Raw genomic sequence first — 22789 nt, 5'->3', positions numbered from 1 at the left:
TATATATATATATATATATATATATATATATATATATATATATAATATATATATATATACATACATACACACACACACACACACACACACACACACACACACACACACACAGTGGGAACACAGCCTTAGACCAATAAAGGAACCTGGGACACTATGATTGACTCTGAGACACTCTGCATTTGAGAGTAATCGTAGTTTAAAAATGGCACAGATAGTCACGGGGTGGGTCCTTTGGGCTGCACCCTGCCTGGCGGCTTGAGGGACATGTCTCCCTAGTGGTGTGTAGGGGAAGATCTGTCACTTCTTACTGGTGGAAGAGAGCAGCCACTGGGACCCACCCTGGGGACTACTTACCTGGGTCCCAGTGGTATTTTTAAACTATGATTACTCTGAAATGCCCAAGCGTCTCGGAGTAAACCATAGTGTCACTGACTGGCGATGCCAGTTTTATGCTGCCTGTAGTTTGGGCAGCGAATGTACATGCCGTCAGATCCATTCCTGTCTTTGTATTCAATAACTGCAAATAAAAACTGAACCTGTCAACACATAATGGCCCTCATTTACTAAAAGTGGAGCGGAGTTTTCCTTGTGTATTTTTTTTTTTTCCCAGCAGATATTTTTCAACTTGTTTCCCTACATTTTGCACTTTTCCCTACACTTTGCTTTTTTTACACATTCTCTTATCTGTCGGGTTTTCCTCAGCTCAAATCCACCACATTTTTTGTGGAAACCTTAGTAAATATGTTGGAATTTTTCAAAAATGTAATGGACACGCCCCTTTTTCCAATGGCCTTACCCCTTTTTGGGGTTTTCTCAGTAAAATGTTGAGTTGGTCAGGTTTTTTTCAATTTCTGGCGCAATGTGCCAGAATCTGGCAGGCAACCAGACAAAACATATCTGGTTTACAGTAGTAAATCAGGGCCGATGATATGAGCAATTTGTTCTGTGTAGAAGGCCCTTAAAGGGGTACTCCACCCCTAGACATCTTATCCCCTATCCAAAGGATAGGGGATAAGATGTCAGATCGCCGGGGTCCCGCTGCTGGGGAGCCCCGGGATCGCCGCTGCGGCACCCCGCTATCATTACTGCACAGAGCGAGTTCGCACTGCGCGTAATGACGGGCAATACAGGGGCCAGAGCATCGTTACGTCACGGCTCCGCCCCTCGTGATGTCACGGCCCGCCCCCTCAATACAAGTCTATGGGAGGGGCGGAGCCATGATGTCACGCTGCTCCGTCCCCTGTATTGCCCGTCATTACGTGCAGAGCTTACTCGCTTTGTGCAGCAATGATAGCGCGGTGCCGCAGCGGAGATTCCTGGGGTCCCCAGCAGCGGGACCCCGGCGATCTGACATCTTATCCCCTATCCTTTGAATAGGGGATAAGATGTCTAGGGGCGGAGTACCCCTTTAAAGGGGGATGTTTCTGATCTGGGGTAGGGGGTCTGTCCCATTGGACCCTCCACGACTTTCAAATCGGAGCTGTCTCTTACCTTCTACCCTCAACTTTCAATATCAACTGGTCTCGGGAGTGAGAGCCCACTATACCAATCACCATCTCAAGCAGGACTTTGCAGCCTGTAATTGCCGGAGTGGATGTTCAGTCCCGAGACCAGTTTGTCTGGGAAGGTGGGGGTTGGTGCACTGTTTTGCAGTGGTTCCCAGTGGTTGGACCATCTGCTATCAGACACAATGGGGGTAATTTCAGTGGTTTGAGGGACATTTATTAAAAGTTTGCACAAGGTGTGGTAGATTTTGCGTAATTATAGATTTGCGAATTTGGGTTTGCACGGTTTCTATTTTTATGCAAATTTCACCCGATAAATTCACTGGCGCTACATAAACATCCAATGGAAAATGCCTAGCTAGTCACTGGTGCTGGCAGATGTTTGAGAGATTAGCAAAAATTTTGACTAATTAATAGATGCAAAACTATATGCACACAAATTACAGAAAATCCTGTGGATAGAGGATATGTTTTGCATAACCAGATTACTCCTTTAAGGATATGTCTACACAGAATGTAAAAATCAACTACAGATTTACCAGCAAATTCTGTATGTTTTAAATGCAGATTTTACTGGCAATATTACCATGCGGTGCAATTGGTGAAATCTGTGGTCAAAATCAAAGAATTGGTATATTGCTGTAAAATCCCTAAGGCTACGTTTCCACTTGGGTAATTTTGTGCGTTTCTCCCCCCCCCCCCCAAAAAAACACAAACTGCCCCATGGCGTTTTTTTTCAGTGAAAAAATGCTGCGGCCACATGTTAGCTGCAAGTCAATGGAAAAACGCAAAATGCCATATATACTTTGCGATTTTCAGTTTTGCATTTTTTTTTTAACCCCTACAGGACCCATGACGTACCGGTACGTCATGAGTCCGCTCCCGTTCTATAACGCGGGGCCACGACGTAGTGGGCAAGGCCCAGCCTCTAACAACGGCCGGGACCTGTGGCTAATAGCGCGGCACTGATCGCGGTGCTGTGCGCTATTAACCCTTTAGACGCGGCGTTCAAAGTTGAACACCGCGTCTAAAGTGAAAGTAAATCATTGCCGGTTAGCGAAATCGCAGCATCCCGAACAGCTGTGACACAGCAGGAGGGTCCCTTACCTTGACTCCTGGTGTCCGATCGCCGTATGACTGCTGCTCAGTGCCCGAGATCCAGGCATGAGCACTCAAGCGGCAGAATAATTGATCAGTGGTTTCCTATGAGAAATCATACCTATATAAGTAGGGTATCATTTTAATCGTATGGACCTACAGAATAAAGAGAAGGTGTCATTTTTACCGAAAAATGTACTGCGTAGAAACGGAAGCCCCCAAAAATTACAAAATGGCTTTTTTTTTTTTTCAATTTTGTCTCACAATGATTTCGCCGTCTATTTTTGAGTAAAATGACTGATGTCATTACAAAGTAGAATTGGTGACGCAAAAAATAAGCCATCATATGGATTTTTAGGTGCAAAATTGAAAGAGTTATGACTTTTTAAAGGTAAGGAGGAAAAAACGAAAATGGAAAAACCCCGGGTCCTTAATAGGGATCGACCGATTATCGGTTTGGCCGATATTATCGGCCGATAATCACGATTTTGGCCCTTATCGGTATCGGCAATTACCTTGCTGATAAGCTGATAATGCCCCCGCACCGCATCAAACACTTTGCTCACTTCTGACTCCCATTGAGATCTGTCTATTAATGCACGTACTACAGCTCCCAGCACGGAGCAGAGTGTGCTCCATGTTGGGAGCAGTAGTACCTGCAGTTAAGGACCGATCACAGCGGGTGTCACTCCTGACACCCGATGCGATGGTCTTGTATAATGTATAGTTGCGGGCGGTCGGCAGCTCTTCTTTGGTCCTGTATAATGTATAGATGCTGGCGGTCCGCAGCTCTTCTCTGGTCCCCTGCACAGCTGGATATATGCACCTATTCATATTTCCTGCAGAGAGTTGTGATTGGCTGGAACCATCTGGCCAATCACAGCTCTCTGCGGGAAATATGAGTCCTCATGAATTCACATTGCATAATACAGTGTAGGGAGCGGAGAAGAGCAGCCCTGCCGCTCGTTTCTGTACATTATACAGGAGGATCGCAATGGGTGTCAGAAGTGACACCCTGGGCGATCTGTCTAGTACACACGCTTTATTAAACACATCAGTAAAATATATTACTAATAAAAAGTTTAACAAAATTAATTATAAAAATAATATATTATTTTTACACTTAAATGGCCCCTTTCTAAATGTTTATGCTACATCAAAAAAGCCAAAGGGGCCAAAAATGCAGTTTCCAAACAAAGGCAAAAGTGCTAAAAAAAAAAACACAACAAAAAAATACCAAACACAGGAAAATGCCTTTGCATTTTTTCTGGCTTTTTTTTCCTTTTTCTGGGCCAGAAAAAATTTAGCCTCAGGCTGGACTCACACGGCAAAATGTCCTTGAGGCATTCCACATGAACATTCTGCAGCAGCAGTGTCCCATTGATTATAATAGGATTTTGCTGTTCTGTTCACATGGTAGAATTTCCTCAGCAGCAACATATCCTGATAACGACATCCGTAAAAACATTAAACATTTTCAACGTCTTTGCAGATTCCGCAAGGAAATGCATTGCCCTCTATGAGACGGCTCATTTCTGAACAATCTTAGTGCCAGCAGAACATGCTGTCTGGAATGTTTTCCACTGTAGATTCCCCCCAAATACGGAAAAATTCACTCCTCCCCCTTTATCTCCCCCCCCCCCATGCCACATCATTACCCCCTACTTGATACCCCGATGTGTCAGTCCAAATGGATGGTTGGTGTCTCGGTGGGTCTAACAAGTGATGTCCTCCTGCTTGGCTCCATCACAGCAGCCACCTTAGCTCCCTCATGTAAAGTGGCCGTGGTGCTGGCTGCCTTTTCAAGATCAGCAACAGGGATGTACCTACTTAATAACAGTGATCAGGGTTATAGGGTTAATTTCTACAGCCACCCAAGACTGTCTTCTCATATGACCATTAGAAAAGTCTTACAAAGTTTGTTTACGTTAGCTATAAGTACATTAAGAATGATAACTTTGGAACTGAACGTCATATCTCCCCTCTGCCTTTTTCTACCACAAACAAAATGTATTGGAAGAAGTGAACAGTGCTTCAGTATTGCATAGAACACAACCTATTTATCTAAGGTTTCTTATACATTTCTGCTTTAAAAAGTGTTGGAGAACAATTACAGACCCAATTTGGTGCTGTCTTTAACCCAGAGGCTCATTGCTGGCACAATGCTTCACTATTAATAAATCTCACCTATCCAGTTGTGTCCATCTATTTAGCCCTAAGCTTGTCAACTTACACTCCCCATCATACAGTGAGTAAGAGAGTTTTTTTCTTATATGTTGGTCCAGTTTATATATGGTTTATTTAAATCCCTGCAGTGAAAGGACTGTCTCCGCATGCAAGGCTGAAAATTAAAGGTGTAATAGAATTTAAAGTGAAAAGAGGACTCCAGCAATGTAAGAAAACGACACATCTCTTGCCTGAGGTTGGTACAGTCTGAGAAATACATTATGATAGTAATAGAGATTAGATCAAAGTTACTTAATGAATAGTAACCAATATATTCGGTTATTTTAGCAGGGCAAGTTTACCACTATCGTTACAAACAGGGTCACAGAGCATTTGCTTGTTGTCGGGTACTTGGTCCAAACTGGATAAAAAAAAAGGGTCTAACAGCAAAACAATTTCCCATGTGCAAATAGAGGCACATTACCATAAACTAGTGCATGTACAGATGGATGGGCCTTTGATGATAACATTTTCTATAAGATAACATTATTTATGACTTCCCTATATCCAGCTTTCATTCTTTACATAGATATGAAGCCACTTTGACATCTAGTTCTTCTTTGCTACAGATCTCATTGATTCCAGACATGTACCTGCATTCTGATCAAGTTGCATTGGTGGGCCAGGTGTTTGAGTCATACATCCTACAGCACCACCAAAAAGACATAATACAGATACTTATGGAAAGTGATGAAGATGCCCATTACTCGGTGGTTGTCAATGCTATGACTCTTTTTGAAACAAACATGGAAGTTGGAGACTATTTCAATGCAGTTCCCAATGAGGTTTTACCAGTGTTTGATAGTGCTCTGCGGAGAGCAGCCATGAGTCTTATTCAGTCCAACTCGCAAGAAGACAACCTGATCATGAAGCAGAATCTGCACGCCAGGATAACAGGTATATAGAAACTTCAAGCTTAAGTGTTTATATCTGTGGGACGAAGGAAGAGTGGAAAAATTACTAGCAAGATATTTTATGGCTTACCTGAGAGCTAAAAAACAGATTAGGCTAGTTTTCTATAGCTACACTGGTCTGTAGCCCTATTGCCATAGATAAACTATAAACCACTGAAAAGGGAGGTCAGTAATATGGTGTAGATCTGTACGTAGAGCGTGTATATGCTAACTAAATAGGGTTATCAAAACCTCCCCCATTTACAAAGGCAAATTATTTCCAGTCACGAGTGCTTTTTATGCTTATATATACAGTCATGGCCGTAAATGTTGACACCTCTGAATTTTTTCAAGAAAATGAAGTATTTCTCACAGAAAAGGATTGCAGTAACACATGTTTTGCTATGCACATATTTATTCCCTTTATGTGTATTGGAACTAAACCAAAAAAAAGCAAATTGGACATTGTCACACCAAACTCCAAAAATGGGCTGGACAAAATTATTTTCACCCTTTTAAAATTGTGGAAAAATAAGATTGTTTTAAGCATATGATGCTCCTTTAAACTCACCTAGGGCAAGTAACAGGTGTGGGCAATATAAAAATCGCACCAGAAAGCAGATAAAAAGGAGAGAAGTTCACTTAGTCATTGCATTGTGTGTCTGTGTGTGCCACACTAAGCATGAACAACATGAAGAGAAGAGAACTGTCTGAGGACTTGAGAACCAAAATTGTGAAAAAATATCAACAATCTCAAGGTTACAAGTCCATCTCCAGAAATCTAGATCTGCCTTTGTCGACAGTGCGCAACATTATCAAGAAGTTTGAAATGGCACTGTAGCTAATCTCCCTGGGCATGGACAGATGAGAATAATTGATGAAAGGTGTCAACGCAGGATAGTCCGGATGGTGGATAAGCAGCCCCAAACAAGTTCCAAAATATTCAAGCAGTCCGGCAGGCTCAGGGAGCATCAGTGTCGACATCAGCGCAAACTATCTGTCGACATTTAAATGAAATGAAACGCTATGGCAGGAGACCCAGGAGGACACCAATGTTGACAGACATAAAAAAGCAAGACTACATTTTGCCAAAATGAACTTGAGTAAGCCAAAATCCTTCTAGGAAAACATCTTGTGGACAGATGAGACCAAGATAGAGCTTTTTGGTAAAGCACATCATTCTACTGTTTACTGAAAATGGAATGAGGCCTACAAAGTAAAGAACACAGTACCTACATAGTTCATAAGGTTGAAAAAAGACCAGAGTCCTTCAAGTTCAACCTATAACCCTAATGAGTCCCTACTGAGTTGATCCAGAGGAAGGCAAAACCCTCATACTAGAGATAAAAATATGTCAGTCAGAATAAATCCCTGGATCAAAGTTCTGTCCCTATAATTCTAGTATACAGTGAAATATGGTGGAGGTTCAATGATGATTTGGGGTTGTTTTGCTGCCTCTGGCACTGGGTGCCTTGAATGCGTACAATCTATTATGAAATCTGAGGATTACCAACAGCTTTAGTGTACAGCCCAGTGTCAGAAAGCTGGGTTTGTGTCCGAGGTCTTGGGTCATCCAGCTGGACAATGACCCCAAACATACGTCAAAAAACACCCAGAAATGGATGGCAACAAAGCGCTGGAAAGTTCTGAAGTGGCCAGCAATGAGTCCAGATCTAAATCCCATTGAACACCTGTGGAGAGATCTTAAAATTGCTGTTTGGAAAAGGCGCCCTTCCAATAAGAGAGACCTGGAGCAGTTTGCAAAGGAAGAGTGGTCCAACATTCCGGCTGAGAGGTGTAAGAAGCTTATTGATGGTTATAGGAAGCGACTGATTTCAGTTATTTTTTCCAAAAGGTGTGCAACCAAATATTAAATTAAGGGTGGCAATAATTTTGGCCAGGCCATTACTGGAGTTTGGTGCGACATTATGTCCAATTTGCTTTTTTTCCTCCCTTTTTTTGGTTTAGTTCCAATACACACAAAGGGAATAAACAGGTGTATAGCAAAACATGTGTTACTGCAATCCTTTTCTGTGAGAAATACTTCATTTTCTTGAAAAATTTCAGGGGTACCAACATTTACGTCCATGACTGTATATATTGATAAGCGCTTTTTGAAAGGACAATTTACACAGCCCAGTTGTAGGGCAGCACAAACAATCATTCCTGTGGCTGAACACTCACATTATCAGCTGCACATCCACCTTACATGGGGAGATGTGCTGCCAACAAATTATTTTTATGCCCACAAAAAAGATGCAGTCAACAGATAACCAACTACTGTAGCTTTTTCTTGACCACCTTATATACGGGCACTAATTGACTCATGTAAAAGGGCCTTAAAGGGGTTATCCACCATAAGGTGTACCTGTACCTGGCAGACAGTAATGGACATGCTTAAGAAGGATCTGCGCTTGTTTTGGGGCTAAATGGCTATGTTGTGAGATTACTAGAACACTGTGGCTAGCTTTTTGTGAACTGGTATTTCCTGTTTGACTTTTTCTTATTTTTTTACTACAAATCCCACAATTCCATTTTCCTCCCTCCCACACATCAACCACCCCACCCATTGAAACATAAATGAGCTGCATCCATTCAAAAGACCTGCGGTTTTCAATCAGGGGGCCTACAGCTGCTGCATTAGTTGCAGATTGATCTCTCTTACCAAGCGATGACTCCACCCATTGAAGCATCAGCTGACTAGTGAGTAATGTCTCTGCCACATTGCAACCTGGGAAAAATCTGAGACAACAGTCATTTTGTATGCTGGTAAAAAATAAATATTGGGGTGAACATCACAGAAGAATTGTGAGAAAACCGTCACACATAGGTACAGACGCTATATTATGAACTACACTAACTTTACAGCCCCTGTAGCATAGTCAAATAAAGTTCGGGGAATTTTTTTTAAAGATTATGCTGTCCTATGAACATACTGTATATTACAGTATGTAGCTGTACAGAGGACAGTTAAGCCCAGGCAGTTGCACAGCATAAAACACTGGGCTTAGGGAGATGTGCACACTGGGCATCTGCTCACCCCCCCCAGATCTGTAACATATCTGCAAATCACTGTTGCGTACCAAAAATATGTATTCCCCCCCCCCCCCCAATAGTAACTTTAAACTGGTCATGATCACTTTGAAGCAGTTAAAATGTTTCCTTACAGGTTTGCCAGTCTGCCCAGAACTAACAAGAGAGCACATCCCACACACCAGAGATGTTGGGCACTTTTTGTCGGTCACAGGAACTGTCATTCGAACCAGTTTGGTAAAAGTTCTGGAGTATGAGCAAGACTTTATGTGCAACAAATGTAAACACATCATTACTGTCCGAGCCGACTTTGAGCAGTATTATTCCTTCTCCCCTCCTGCTTATTGTACCAATGAAGAAGGATGCAATTCCAGCAAATTTACCTGCCTTTCAGACTTGTCTTCTCCAGCCAGCTGCAGGGATTACCAGGAGATCAAGATTCAGGAACAGGTGAATGACCCTTTTCTTTATACAAAGTTTATATTATTAAAAGCTTTTTAAGGCTGGTTCACACTACGTTTGTAGTGTACGGGAACCTGATACGGCTGGGGTGGGGTGAGCGAAAACTAGGCGCTCCCGTATTCCAGCCGGATCCAGCCCGAACCCCATTCATTTCAATGAGCTGAGTCAAACGCTGATTCCGTTCGGCTTATTTTTGCCCCGTATACGGTTTTCTAACTGGACCTAAAACCGTTGTATACCGCGGTTTTAGGTCTGGTTAGAGAACTGTATACGGTTTCGGTCGACTCATTGAAATGAAGTACATACGGGCCGGGGCCGGCTGGGATACGGGAGCGGACGGTGTTCACTCCCCCCAACCGGATCCGGCACCCGTGCACTACAAACGTAGTGTGAACCGGCCCTAATAAACATTACACATTTACATTCTTCCATCCTCTGGAGCCTACAGGGATTCATTACTAGTGGTTCCTGAGAAAAAGTTTCAATGTATTTTCTTCCCTTTTGGATATACCGTACAACGATTACTGTTGTTTTGCTTTTACCATGTAACTCAATGTGTTTGGATCGTCGGCACGAAGTGTTCTGACCTCCACCGATCAGGAGAACAATTTCGTGAGAAGTTTGTGCTCAGCACGTCCTGGTTTAGTGGCACATGATCAATATACTAAGTCTATGGAGCGTGTCTCTCTTACGTGACACAGAGCAGGGAGAGGAGTGTGGCAATGCAGACTTGTCCGGTCTCCTTCTGCAGATCGGCGTAGGTCTGAACATGCAAATCAAAACTTTTCACATGTTGCTAGGTACATGTTAAAACTGAAAAATATTGCTATAAAATGTCTGTATGGAGCCCAGGCCTTAGGGAAAAGCAGCTACTAGGAAATGTATTATGCCACGTATCCTGAATGTGACTCACACGACTGTTTTTTGCCTGCTTATAGGTGCAGAGGCTTTCTGTGGGCAGTATTCCCCGCTCTATGATTGTGGTTTTGGAAGATGACCTAGTTGACAGCAGCAAATCTGGTAATTTGCTAATCTGGTAAATCTCTTCCTTTAGAAAGGAATGGTTAATAAAATGTCTTATTCTGCAGTAGTACTGGAAATAGCTGAAAATCAGTATGTTTATTATATATTGTATACAGAACTTGCCGGTATTGTTCATACTATGTTTAAAGTATTAATTATAAGAATTGTATTGTAGACTACAGATAGGACTTACAGTTGCATATTTTTACCACTAACTCTGTGAAAATGAACACTATATACACTGGAAAGCCTAGGCAACTATGCTTTATAGCAGAGCTTTCCAAACTATTCATGTTGGTGACACCCTTTTTTAGACATGCATAGATTAGTGACACACTCGCCATACAGCTATATCACACAACATGATGAGCATATTCAGTATCTACCTAACAAATTTGGCTGCTTCCCCCTATGCCATTTCACCCCCCCCTTCCCCAATCATCACCTCCAGTTCCTATTAAGTTCCCCACCTTATCACCCCCTGTGCCATTTTATCCCCCTCTTGATTCCTGTGCCATTTCATTCCCCCTTTATCACCCTCTGTGTCACATAATTCCTCCGAATTTATACCCTCTATGCCATGTAATTCCCCCCTTTATCTCTCTGGTGCAATTTCAATTCCCTATCACTCCCTGTGCCATATAATTTCCTCTGCCCCGAGAACCCTACCCCCCCCCCCCCCCCCTTATCCCCTGTGCCATATCATTCCTTTGCCCCCTCCCCTGCCGTGCATGACCTGACCTGTCTGGTGCGCTCCAGTGTACTGGCAGGTGCAGGGGCTCGGCATCTGACACCCTCTGCGCTGCAGTGACAAGTGACGTTCTCCCGCTCCTCAGTGTAATGTCGGGGGCGTCACTTGTCAGTGCCAGGAGACGCAGCTGCTCACTGATAGTGACCGCAGCCCGTGCTGCAGATTATGAACAGGCAGCTGGCGCTGCGGCCACTTTAAATCAGTGAGCAGCGATGTCTGCTGTTACATGCTTGGACAGTCCCGCAACACACCTGGGGATTGCCGCTGAAACACTAGTTTGTCGTGGCACCCAGTTTGGAAAGACCTGCTTTATAGTATAGTGATCCCTCCTCTTACAGTGGCCTCAACATACAATGGTCATCCTGGAACCAATTAATATTGTAACTTGAGGGACCACTGTAGTTAAACAACAATCATACCCAAAATAGTAAAACAGTATTTGCCCTATAGAAACCATCAAGAGAAGAAGCTGAGCTGTTAAACATTTAAAAATGTCCTGTTGCTTTCATCATTGTCACCCTTGTATCACTTGTTAACACAGTGAGATATGCGGCAGACCGATGATGATTTTTAGACTGCATAAGCCCAAAGATCAGCCAATAAACAAACTGCTCATTCATTGGCTGGTCACTGAGACAATAAACAGCCTGTTCAGTAGATGAGTGCCCCATGTAAAAAAAAAAATAATAATAATAATCTTAAACCTTTTGCAACCACCATAGGGCTATAAACGCTAGTCATGAACGGGTGTGTAGAGCTAAGGGAGCTTAGCCCCCACTCCATACATGATGGGTGCCATTTGCTATCTGCAGCACACCCTGCTGTTAATGATGTCAGCTTATGTCTGTCATTTAACCCTTTCAATGCCACAGTCAATAATGAACACAGCATTTTATTGGGCTAAATCACAGATGCCACACCTGTCAGACTTGTTCCCCTGCAACGCAATTCCAGATTGCTGACTGGCCACTGTGGCAGCCACAGGCCTTTACTATTGGCAGAGCACAGATTAAACTGATCCATGCAATCCCATAGCATTGAATAGATCAATATAAGCAATCTAATGATTGCTTATAAAAGACCTCTTAGACTACTGATTATTAAAATCACAATTTTTTCTTATAAAAAAATAAACATTTGATATTGCCACATGTAAAATTGACTTAACTATGACTGCTTAAATATCTCATTACTAATCCCACATGTTAAAAAGCATAAATGAAGAAAAATCACACTCCAGAATTGCTGATTTGATCACATATCAGGAAAATTTACAAAAGGCAATATAAAGGTCCCAATTGTTGTTTTTTTAAAGTAGGAAAATAAAACAAAAAGCTTTATAAAGCAGCTTCTATTGTAATTATACTGACCAACAGAATACAGTTAAGGCCTTGTTTACATTTGCTTCTGCTCCATCACAAACACGATTCTGGATCAGAAAATGCAGGCGAACGGACACCACTTATTAAGCAGGAGATTTGAGTGCACCAAAAAAAATGCTATTTGCAGCTGTTTGTGGTCAGCTCAGGTTCCACTATTTAAAGGAAATCTGTCATCCGTGTCACTGCACTTACCAGTTGGTACAAACAAGAAGTGCAGGTGACACTGCTTACAACCATACAAAGTAGGAGGAGTAAAAATGGGGGGTATGTTGAGAGCGCTGCTGTCAGATGGCGAAGGTTGGAGTCAAGAAACGGTATGAGCCAGCACTTATGCAGGACTAACTTTTATTGAAAAAAGAAGTCAAGACAGTAAAAACAGGACAACGCGTTTCGGCGCTCGCTGGTGCCTTCCTCAGGTCCACAATTATAAATTTGTGCAGTCCTAGCCGGAGTTCCTGCGGACGAGCCAGCCCGCAGGAACTCTGGCTAGGACTGCACACATTTATAATTGTGGACCTGAGGAAGGCGCCAGCGAGCGCCGAAACGCGTTGTCCTGTTTTTACTGTCTTGACTTCTTTTTTCAATAAAAGTTAGTCCTGCATAAGTGCTGGCTCATACCGTTTCTTGACTCCAACCTTCGCCATTTGACATCAGCGCTCTCAACATACCCCCCATTTTTACTCCTCCTACTTTGCATGTTTGTCCGTCCTCCTTGGAAAGACGGAACAATAAGGGGTAAGAGCAGCAGACTGTCGCCTTTTCCTTCCCACCACCATTGTGTACTATCGACTCAAGGTCAGTACGCTACCATAGGTGTTGGTGACGGTATTTCCATTTTTTTACTTTTCCATAAAATACCACACAGGGAGCACCCCACTGTTTTTTCTCCTCCTCTCTGCTTACAACCATACTTACCTGTGCCCGTTTCATGCTCCTGTTTTTATACTATTTTCCACTGTTGGTTTTTGTTCCGGAGCCAAAACAGGATCACGGATCCAGCACAGGTAAGTATGGTTATCATCAGTGTCACCTGCACTACTGTCTGTACCGACAGGTTAGTGCGTTGACACTAATGACAGATTACCTTTAAACAGACTCTGCGGCAGAGCTTACCCAACAGAGCTGAAACACAGATGTGAACATAACGTAACATGTAACTTTTTTACTGTAGTTTGCACAGCATATAAACTAACCCTTCCCCAAAAAATGAATGTTTTTTTGGTTATTGCTTTTAATTTCACCCCACATATAGTTTTTTTTTTTAAAGTTACGCCTTAAAGTGTACCTGTCAGATCCCACACACAAAAAAATGTTTGTTACTCAGTACCTAATCTGATTATGTACATCAAATTTTTATGCATCTATCATCTATATTATAAAAATATCTTTTTTCATTTGCTCACCATGTGGTGGGAGGTGATTGGTGTGTCTGCTCAGGCAGCCTTGTCCACATGATTCATGGACAAGCCTGATGCTGCTGCAGGACTGGTTAGTGTCCCAGTAGGTATAGGGACCCCTAGTGGTGGGATTTTTAGGAGCCATTTTCCTTATTAAATATACATTTTTTTTTTTTTAACAACCATATTACAAAAAGTCTTTAACCTGTTAAGGACCAGGGGCATACAGGTACGCCTTTGCTCCCTGGTACTTAAGGACCAAGGGCGTACCTGTAAGCGCGTGGGAATTTTGGTCCCCGCCGCCTGCTGATATCGATCAGCAGGCACCCCGCGCAAATGCCCAGGGGGGTCATCAGACCCCCCCCATGTCGGCGATCGCACTTGCGATTCACATTTGCGATTTGCGGCTATTCCATGTCATATGGGTCTATGGTGACCTGGAAAATAAGGGGGATCAGGGTTGTCCAAGACACCCACGATCCCCCTGAAGGGATAGGAGTGAGGTGGCAGGGGTGCCACCCCTCCTGTCCCTGCTATTGGGCGTCTAGAAGCGACGTCCAATAGCAGATCGGGGGCGGGGGGGTTAACTTTTCGTTTTCCCCGTTCTGCCCACCCACAATAGGCGGGGCAGGATGTGGAAACTGAAGAGGACCGACGACGAAGTCCACTTACCCTGCGGGCGAGGCTGTGGGCGATGATCGGTGTCGGAGATCGGCGGCCTCCCTGGATCCGATGGAAGCCGGTAAGTTGCCTAGCAACATCTAGAGGGCTACAGTTTGAGACCACTGTACAGTGGTCTCTACACTGTTGCCCTCCAGATGTTGCAAAACTAAAACTCCCAGCATGCCCAAACAGCTGTCATGCTGGGATTTGTAGTTTTGCAACAGCTGGAGGGTCACAGTTTGGAGATCACTGTGCAGTGAACTGTGGCCCTCTAGATCTTGCAAAACTACAACTCCCAGCATGCCCACATAGCAGTTTTCTGTCTGGGCATGCTGAGATTTGTAGTTTTGCAACATCTGGAGGGCCACAGTTTGGAGATCACTGTGCAATGGTTTCTAAACTGTAGCCCTCCAGATGTTGCAAATCCCAGCATGCCCAAACAGCAAACAGCTAACTCTGCATGCTGGGAGTTGTAGTTGCATACCTCCAGCTGTTGCATAATTACATCTCCCAGCATGCACTTCGGCGATCAGTACATGCTGGGAGTTGTAGTTTTGCAACAGCTGGAGGCACACTGGTTGGAAAATACTGAGTTAGGTAACAGAACCTAACTGAAGGTTTTCCAACCAGTGTGCCTCCAGCTGTTGCAAAAGTACAACTCCCAGCATGCAGAGTTAGCTGTTTGCTGTCTGTCAGTACATGCTGGGAGTTGTAGTTTTGAAACAGCTGGAGGGTACATTCACACGGGCAGGTTTACAGTAAGTTTCCTTCTTCAAGTATGAGCTGCGGCAAATTTTTCGCCGCAGCGCAAACGCCTAGCGGTAAGCTCACTGTAAACCTCCGCCAGTGCGAATGAACCCTAAAAACACTACACTAACACATAATAAAGGGTAAAACGCAGCAACTCCCAGTATTTCCGGACAGCCACTGACTGTCCTGGTTGCTGGGAGTTTAGCAACAGCTGGAGGCACCCTGTTTGGGAATCGCTGGCATAGAATACCCCTATGCAATCCCTAATTTAGTCCTCAAATGCGCATGGCGCTCTCACACTTCGGAGCCCTGTCGTATATCAAGGAAACAGTTTAGTGCCACATATGGGGTATTTCTGTACTCGGGAGAAATTGCACTACAAATTTTGGGGGGCTTTTTCTCCTTTTACCCCTTATGAAAAGGAAAAGTTGGGGTCTACACCAGCATGTTAGTGTAAAAATGTTTTATTTTTTTACACTAACATGCTGGTGTTGCCCCATACTTTTTATTTTCACAAGAGGTAAAAGGGGGGAAAAAAAGCCCCCCAAAATTTGTAACACAATTTCTCCTGAATACAGAAATACCCCATATGTGGACGTAAAATGCTCTGCGGGTGCACAACAAGGTTCAGGAGTGAGAGCGCACCATGTACATTTGAGGCCTAAATTGGTGATTTTCACAGGGGTGGCTGATTTTACAGCAGTTCTGACATAAACGCCAAAAAATAAATACCCGCATGTGACCCCATTTTGGAAACTACACCCCTCACGGAATGTAACAAGGGGTATAGTGAACTTTAACACCCCACAGGTGTTTCACGAATTTTCATTAAAGTTGGATGGGAAAAAAATATATATATATTTCTCTAAAATGCTGGTGTTACCCTAAATTTTTCATTTTTACAAGGGATAATAGGAAAAAAGCCCCCAAAATTTTTAACCCCATTTATTTTGAGTAAGAACATACCCCATATGTGGATGTAAAGTGCTCTGCGGGCGAACTACAATGCTCAAAAGAGAAGGAGCACCATTGGGATTTTGAAGAGAAAATTTGTCCGGAATTTAAGGCCACGTGTGGTTACAAAGCCCCTATAGTGCCAGAACAATGGACCCCTCCCACATTTGACCCCATTTTGGAAACTACACCCCTCACATAATGTAATAAGGGGTGCAGTGAGCGTTTACGCCCCACAGGTGTAATTTTTCATTTGCACAGCCCACTGTTCCAAAGATCTGTCAAACGCCATTGGAGTGTAAATACCCACTGCACCCCTTATTAAATTCTGTGAGGGGTGTAGCTTACAAAATGGGGTCACATGTGGGGGGGGGTCCACTGTTCTGGCACAACGGGGGGCTTTGTAAACGCACATGGCCCTAGACTTGCATTCCAAACAAATTCCCTTTCCAAAAGCTCAATGGCGCTCCTCCACTTCTGAGCATTGTAGTGCGCCAGCAGAGCACTTGACGTCCACACGTGGGGTATTTCCATACCAAGAAGAAATGGGGTTACAAATTTTGGGGGTAATTTTCTCCTATTACCCCTTGTAAAAATGTAAAATTTGGGGGAAAAACTGCATTTTAGTGAAATATTTTTTGTTTTTCATTTACACATCCAACTTTAACAAAAAGTCGTGAAATACCTGTTAGGTGTTAAGGCTCACTGTACCCCTTGTTACGTTTGTTGAGGGGTGTAGTTTCCAAAATAGTATGCAGTGTTTTATTTATTTTATTTTTTTTGTGAGCCCTCTACAGCGCCCGCTGAACACTTGAAATACACATATGAGGTATTTCCTTACTCGAGAGAAATTGGGTTACAAATTTTGATGATTTGTCTCCTTTTTACCTCTTGTAAAAATTCAAAAACTGGGTCTACTAGAACATGCAAGTATAAAAAATGAAGATTTTGAATTTTCTCCTTTATTTTGCTGTTATTCCTGTGAAACACCTAAAGGGTTAACACACTTACTGAATGTCATTTTGAATACTTTGAGGGGTGCAGTTTTTATAATGGGTCATTTGTGGGGTATTTCTAATAGGAAGGCCCTTCAAATCCACTTCAAACCTGAACTGGTCCATGAAAAATTCAGATTTTGAAAATGTTGTGAAAAATTGCTGCTATACTTTGAAGCCCTCTGATGTCTTCCAAAAGTAAAAACATGTCAACTTTATGATGCAAAACATAAAGTAGACATATGGTATTTGTGAATCAAAATATAATTTATTTGTAATGTCTATTTTCCTTACGAGCAGAGAGCTTCAAAGTTAGAAAAATGCTAAATTTTTATTTTTTTCATCAAATTTTGGAATTTTTCTCCAAGAAATGATGCAAGGATCGACAAAATGTTACCACTAACATAAAGTAAAATATGTCAAGAAAAAACAATCTGCATCAGAGTTATTAATGTTTAAAGTGACAGTGGTCAGATGTGCAAAAAACGCTCTGGTCCTACAGTGAAAATTGTCCTTGTCCTTATGGGGTTAAAGAGGTACTCCGGTGGAATTTTTTATTTTTTTTAAATCAACTGGTGCCAGAAAGTTAATCAGATTTATAAATTCTTTTTAAAAATCTTAATCCTTCCACTTCTTATCAGCTGCTATATACTACTGAGAAAGTTGTATCGAGGTGTCAGCAGAGAGCACTGTGGTTAGACAGAAAAGAACTTCCTCTATAGTATACAGCAGCTGATATGTACTGGAAGGGTTAAGATTTTTAAATAGAAGTGATTTACAAATCTATTTAACTTTCTGGCACCAGTTGATTTAAAAAAAATATTGATTTCCACTGGAGTACCCCTTTAATTTTCATCAGTAACAATATATAAAATGTTTTTGAATCTGACGGTACCCATTTACATTATATGGTAAAATGAAAGTACAGTTAGTCATGAAAAAACAAGCTCTTATATGGCACTGTGGATGGCTGTTAGATTCCAGTTTTAGATGCAGTCTATCGAGAGAAAATCAGTATTACTGACTTTAAATGTTGTTCTGGGTATAGAAAACACTTTACTGTTTGTTTGAAAACAAAAGCATTTGTGCTTGTTATGTGATTGAACTCTTATCTGAGATTTCCTGCTAGAAAGTCAAGTATCTATTCACACAATCCTTTTGTTTACTTTTATGCTGTAAGAGGAAGTTGTCATTACTTTCATTCTGCCTGAAATGGGAGCCATCCAGGTGGTCCCTGGTGGCTTTTGCCTACCCCACTAGCCTAGAATGAAAAATCTCTCCCTAAACCGGGAGCTATCTATCAAGGCTGGTGTGGCAGGGAGAAGCCACCAGGGACCGCCCCTGATAACTCATGGATCATGCCACATGACAGGTTCCCTTTAGGGCCATGTGCACAGAAACATAAACCTCGCCTCTGTGCAGTGCTGCGCTGTGGCTTTCTCAGTCATTGTCAGGGTGGCCATGGCCCCCATTTGATTTAAATGAGAACTTCAGAGGAGAACCCTGCAAAAAGAAATGTCACCTATTATTCGTACTGTATACGTTCTCCCTTTTTGAAATCACTTGTGAAATCAAAGTGAAACTGTGGTTTCTGACACACAAATCAGTGTGCTTCTGTGTGAATACCCTAGTAATACCCTAAGGACATGTTTTTTTTCTAGTGTAGTTACCAGTTAATTCTCCCCCCATTCAAATAAACTTACATGCAGTAATCTGCATAACCTTCTTTTTTTCCAGGTGATGATGTGACCGTGTATGGTGTAGTTATGCAGCGGTGGAAACCACTTTATGTAGATGCACGCTGTGATCTTGAGATTGTCCTGAAGGCCAACTACATTTCTGTCAATAATGAGCAGCCTTGTGGTGTGGTCATAAATGAGGAAATACGGAAAGAATATGAAGAATTTTGGGAAAAATTCAAGAATAATCCACTAGAAGGTAAATTTAAAATGATTTATTCCCTGGTCTTGAGTTACATCACTGCAGAGGGGTGGCTCAGTGTTCATGAGAAAGTGTTGGAGAAGTGGGCAGGTGTATCGATAAAGCAACGCAACCCCCACCCGCCAGTGCATTGACCAGCGTAATATTTTGTGACATTAAGTGATAAGTTGACAGTACACGCTCTGTACAGACGCTACCTCCAGAAGAGAAGAGTGCACAAGTAAATGCAACTAGATTAACAGCAGAGCTGTCAGCCAAGACCGGACTCGAGAAAAGGATGAAGGGGTACTATTCAGATAGGGTTGAGTGATACCTTTTATGTTCCAGATTAGGCATGATGGAATATACCCACAAACTGCACTCACTGCAAACATTTCTTGTGCTTTTTGCAGGTCGGAATGAAATCCTAGCCAGCCTATGCCCGCAGGTCTTTGGTATGTTTGTGGTTAAGCTGGCAGTAGCCATGGTGTTGGCAGGAGGTGTACAGAGGACGGATTCTGCTGGGACAAGAGTGAGAGGTTGGTTTCTAAAAAAAAATTATTTGCCATGCCCAGCAAAGGGGTTTGCCTTTGTTGCATCATCATGTGCCGAAATTGCACCAGAGTATTTTGATGCAGTTTAAACAAACTAATAGTTGGTCTAAACTTTTTAGGGTAGGGTCAGACGTAATGCATCCGCAGTGTATTTTAGGCTGCAGATCTGCCGGTGACCCGACCCATTTTGGGCCCCCAGATGTTGCCACCCCTGTTCCCCCGCATCACTCCGCCCCTGGCCTGCTCTCAGCGGCAATCCGCTGCTACAGGCAACCACACAGGGAACCTGCGAGTCAACGAATGCACACTCTGACATTGCAGAGCAGCCGCATTAGAATTCTGCATGGAGATTCTGCTGCGCTGCGCACATGGCGGAATTCCCAAGTCCCGGAGTCCGCAGAGAGAATACACCTGTCTTTCTGCAGAGCCGCATGGAAATGTATTGCCATCTATGAGATGGTGATTTTCTGAGCGGTCCTAACACTGGCATGTTTGGCTGGTGCTCCGCTGTCGGCGCTTTGTCCACACGGAAATTTTTTGTCTGGACGTTGCCCGTGTGAACATAGCCTAAGAGTTGGATAGTTTTTGTAAATCTGAGCCGTAGGATTTTTATACCCTTATTGACCAGGGAAAAAATATAACCCCTTCAGGACATTGGACGTAAATGTACGCCCTGGTGCCCTGGCACTTAAAGCATCAGGACGTACAGTTACGTCCTTTATGTAAGGCGAGCGCAGGAGCTGCTTTTGCTTAATGCATGGTGGGTCCCGGGAACCATGGGTAATGGTGAACATCAGCAAACATGATTTTGCCCGTCATTAACATTTTAGATGCCATGATCAATACTGATCACGGCATCTAACGTCAAGATGGTGGTTGGAGGTCCCCTCATCTGCCTTTTGCTGCGATCCTTGTGTAAGCTGCACTCACTTCAGAACAGTGAGTGTCGCTACTATCAGTAGCCTCACTCATGCTTTTCCTGGGCAGCGATGATCAATGCATCTAAAGTGAAAGTCGAAGATGCTGGCAGCTCAGTGGCGCTCACGGAACCACCACCCCTGACGTGATCACAGGGGTACCGTGAGCTAAAATGGCAGAGGAGGGTCCCCTTACCTGCCTCCTTCCGTCGGTTTTCTGATTCAAAGATGTAGCCTAGCTTAGCCAGGCTATATTAATGGATTGCCGATCTTACTGTGTAATGCTATGCCATAGGCATATGATTGCATATAGAAGTCCCCTATGGGGATTTAAAAAATGTTAAATAAATAAAAGTTTTTTAAATTATAAACTCTCTCCAAACTAATAAAATGTAATGTTTATGATCCTGCACGGTGAACGGCATAAACGTAAAAAGTACCAAATGCCAAAAATACAGATTTTTAATCACATCATACATTGAAAACAAATTATAAAAAGCAATCAAAAAGTCCCATAAAAAAAAATACAGATTATAATCTACAGATCACGGCACAAAAAAATTAACCCATTATTCATCCCTGTATACGGAAAAATAGTTATAGGGGTCAGAAAATGACAATTTTATGCATACAAATTTTGTTTTAAAAAAATTAGCATTTTTTTAAATAGTACAATAATAGAAAACCTTTTATATAAATTGGGTCAAGCAAGAAAAAGAGTAATGGAAGGCACTCATGGTACTGATGATGTGCAAACTTCTTTTATTCAGGGTACATAAAATCTCTAGCAGCGGAGCGCCGGGCAGGATTAAACAAGTGTCATGGTACCAAGACACTTGTTTAATCCTGGCCCGGTGTTCCGCTGCTGGAGATTTTATGCACCCCGAATAAATCAGTACTGTGAGTGCCTTCCATTACTCTCTTTTTGAGTGAGAGCACCACCGTTCAGTGCATTCACCTGTGTTCCTCTGCTCTCAACTGAAGTTTGAATTGTGTAGCTACATAGCGTCTAACACTGCTGAGTCAGTGCTGATCACTGTTTCTACGCTGGTACTATATAAATTGGGTATTAATTGCATTAAGGTACAATATAAAGATAATGTAGGATTTTTACCATAAAGTGCACTGTGTAAAAACCAAACCCCCCAAAAGTTGCAAAACTGCAATTTTCTTATAAATTTCTGCCCACAAATATTTTTTTGTTGCGCTGTAAATTTTATGGTAAAATTAAATGTCATTACAAAGGACAATTGTTCACGCAAAAAACAAGCCTTCATATGTGTCTGTTGGTGAAAAAATAAGAGTTATGGATTTTAAAAGGAGAGGAGGAAAAAACGAAAATACAAAAATTAAAAGGGGTTAAAAGACATAACTCTTATTTTTCCATCCACAGAGCCATATGAGTGGGCGTGTCCATTGGGAAAAGGGGTGAAAAATCGTGACATATTTACTAAGGTTCTCACAGAAAATGTGGTGGATTTGAGTTCTGGAAAACCAGACAGATCAGATCAGTTGTGAAAAAAAGCAAAATGTAGGGAAAAGTGCAAAACGTAGGGAAACATTAGTAAATACAGTGGAAAAATACTTGTAGGGAATCAAAACCCACACTACACCCCACTCAGTAAATCAGGGCCTATATTTTTAATAGTGTGGACATTTCCACACGCTGCGATATTAGATATGTTTATGTTTTTTACATTTTGATCTTTATAAAATGGGAAAAGGGGGGGTGAATACAATTTTTATTCGGAAGGGGCTTATTTATATTTAAAAAACAAATTTTTTTTATTTACTTTTACATTTTCAAGACCCTATAGGGGACTATTAATAGCAATCACTTTCTATACTGCCTGCCTACTAAAAAACGAGAGTGACTGGAAACTGCCTCATCCACTCCCCTGTGACTAGACAGCAGTCATGGCTGGCAGTGATTACAGTTTATTTTCAGCTCTCTGTGGCATTGCTGATTGGTAAGGAGATGACTAACCCCTTACTAACTGGTGAAGGGGCTGAACTGTGCTGGCTCTAGCCGCTGAGGGGAACACTTTGGAAGCCAAATTTGTGTATGTACAGTTATGGCTGTAAATCTTGACACCCCTGAAATTTTTCTAGAAAATGAAGTATTTCTCACAGAAAAGGATTGCAGTAAGACATGTTTTGCTATACACATGTTTATTCTGTTTTTGTGTATTGGAACTAAACCAAAAAAGGGAGGAAAAAAGCAAATTGGGCATAATGTCGCACCAAACTCCAAAAATGGGCAGGA

The 22789-nt window shown here is 42.4% G+C and overlaps 1 protein-coding gene across 4 annotated transcripts in view; it reads left to right on the top strand.

Moving 5' to 3' along the window:
* Positions 1 to 22789, top strand: part of MCM9 (minichromosome maintenance 9 homologous recombination repair factor) — a 105058-nt gene that overhangs the window by 2051 nt on the left and 80218 nt on the right. For 3 of the 4 annotated variants that reach the window (XM_056566434.1, XM_056566433.1, XM_056566436.1), the window contains exons 2-7: positions 4919 to 5025; positions 5399 to 5726; positions 8892 to 9205; positions 10156 to 10237; positions 18870 to 19070; positions 19466 to 19591. In XM_056566434.1, the coding sequence (XP_056422409.1) occupies positions 5417 to 5726; positions 8892 to 9205; positions 10156 to 10237; positions 18870 to 19070; positions 19466 to 19591 (1033 nt within the window). In that variant the 5' untranslated portion in view covers positions 4919 to 5025; positions 5399 to 5416. Of the gene's footprint in view, positions 1 to 4918; positions 5026 to 5398; positions 5727 to 8296; positions 8426 to 8891; positions 9206 to 10155; positions 10238 to 18869; positions 19071 to 19465; positions 19592 to 22789 lie in introns of those variants that run through there. The other variant, XM_056566435.1, reaches the window with a different exon arrangement.

The sequence above is a fragment of the Hyla sarda genome, chromosome 3 (genome assembly GCF_029499605.1).
Source record: "Hyla sarda isolate aHylSar1 chromosome 3, aHylSar1.hap1, whole genome shotgun sequence".
Lineage (NCBI taxonomy): Eukaryota > Metazoa > Chordata > Amphibia > Anura > Hylidae > Hyla > Hyla sarda.
This window is presented reverse-complemented; position numbering and strand designations above follow the sequence as displayed.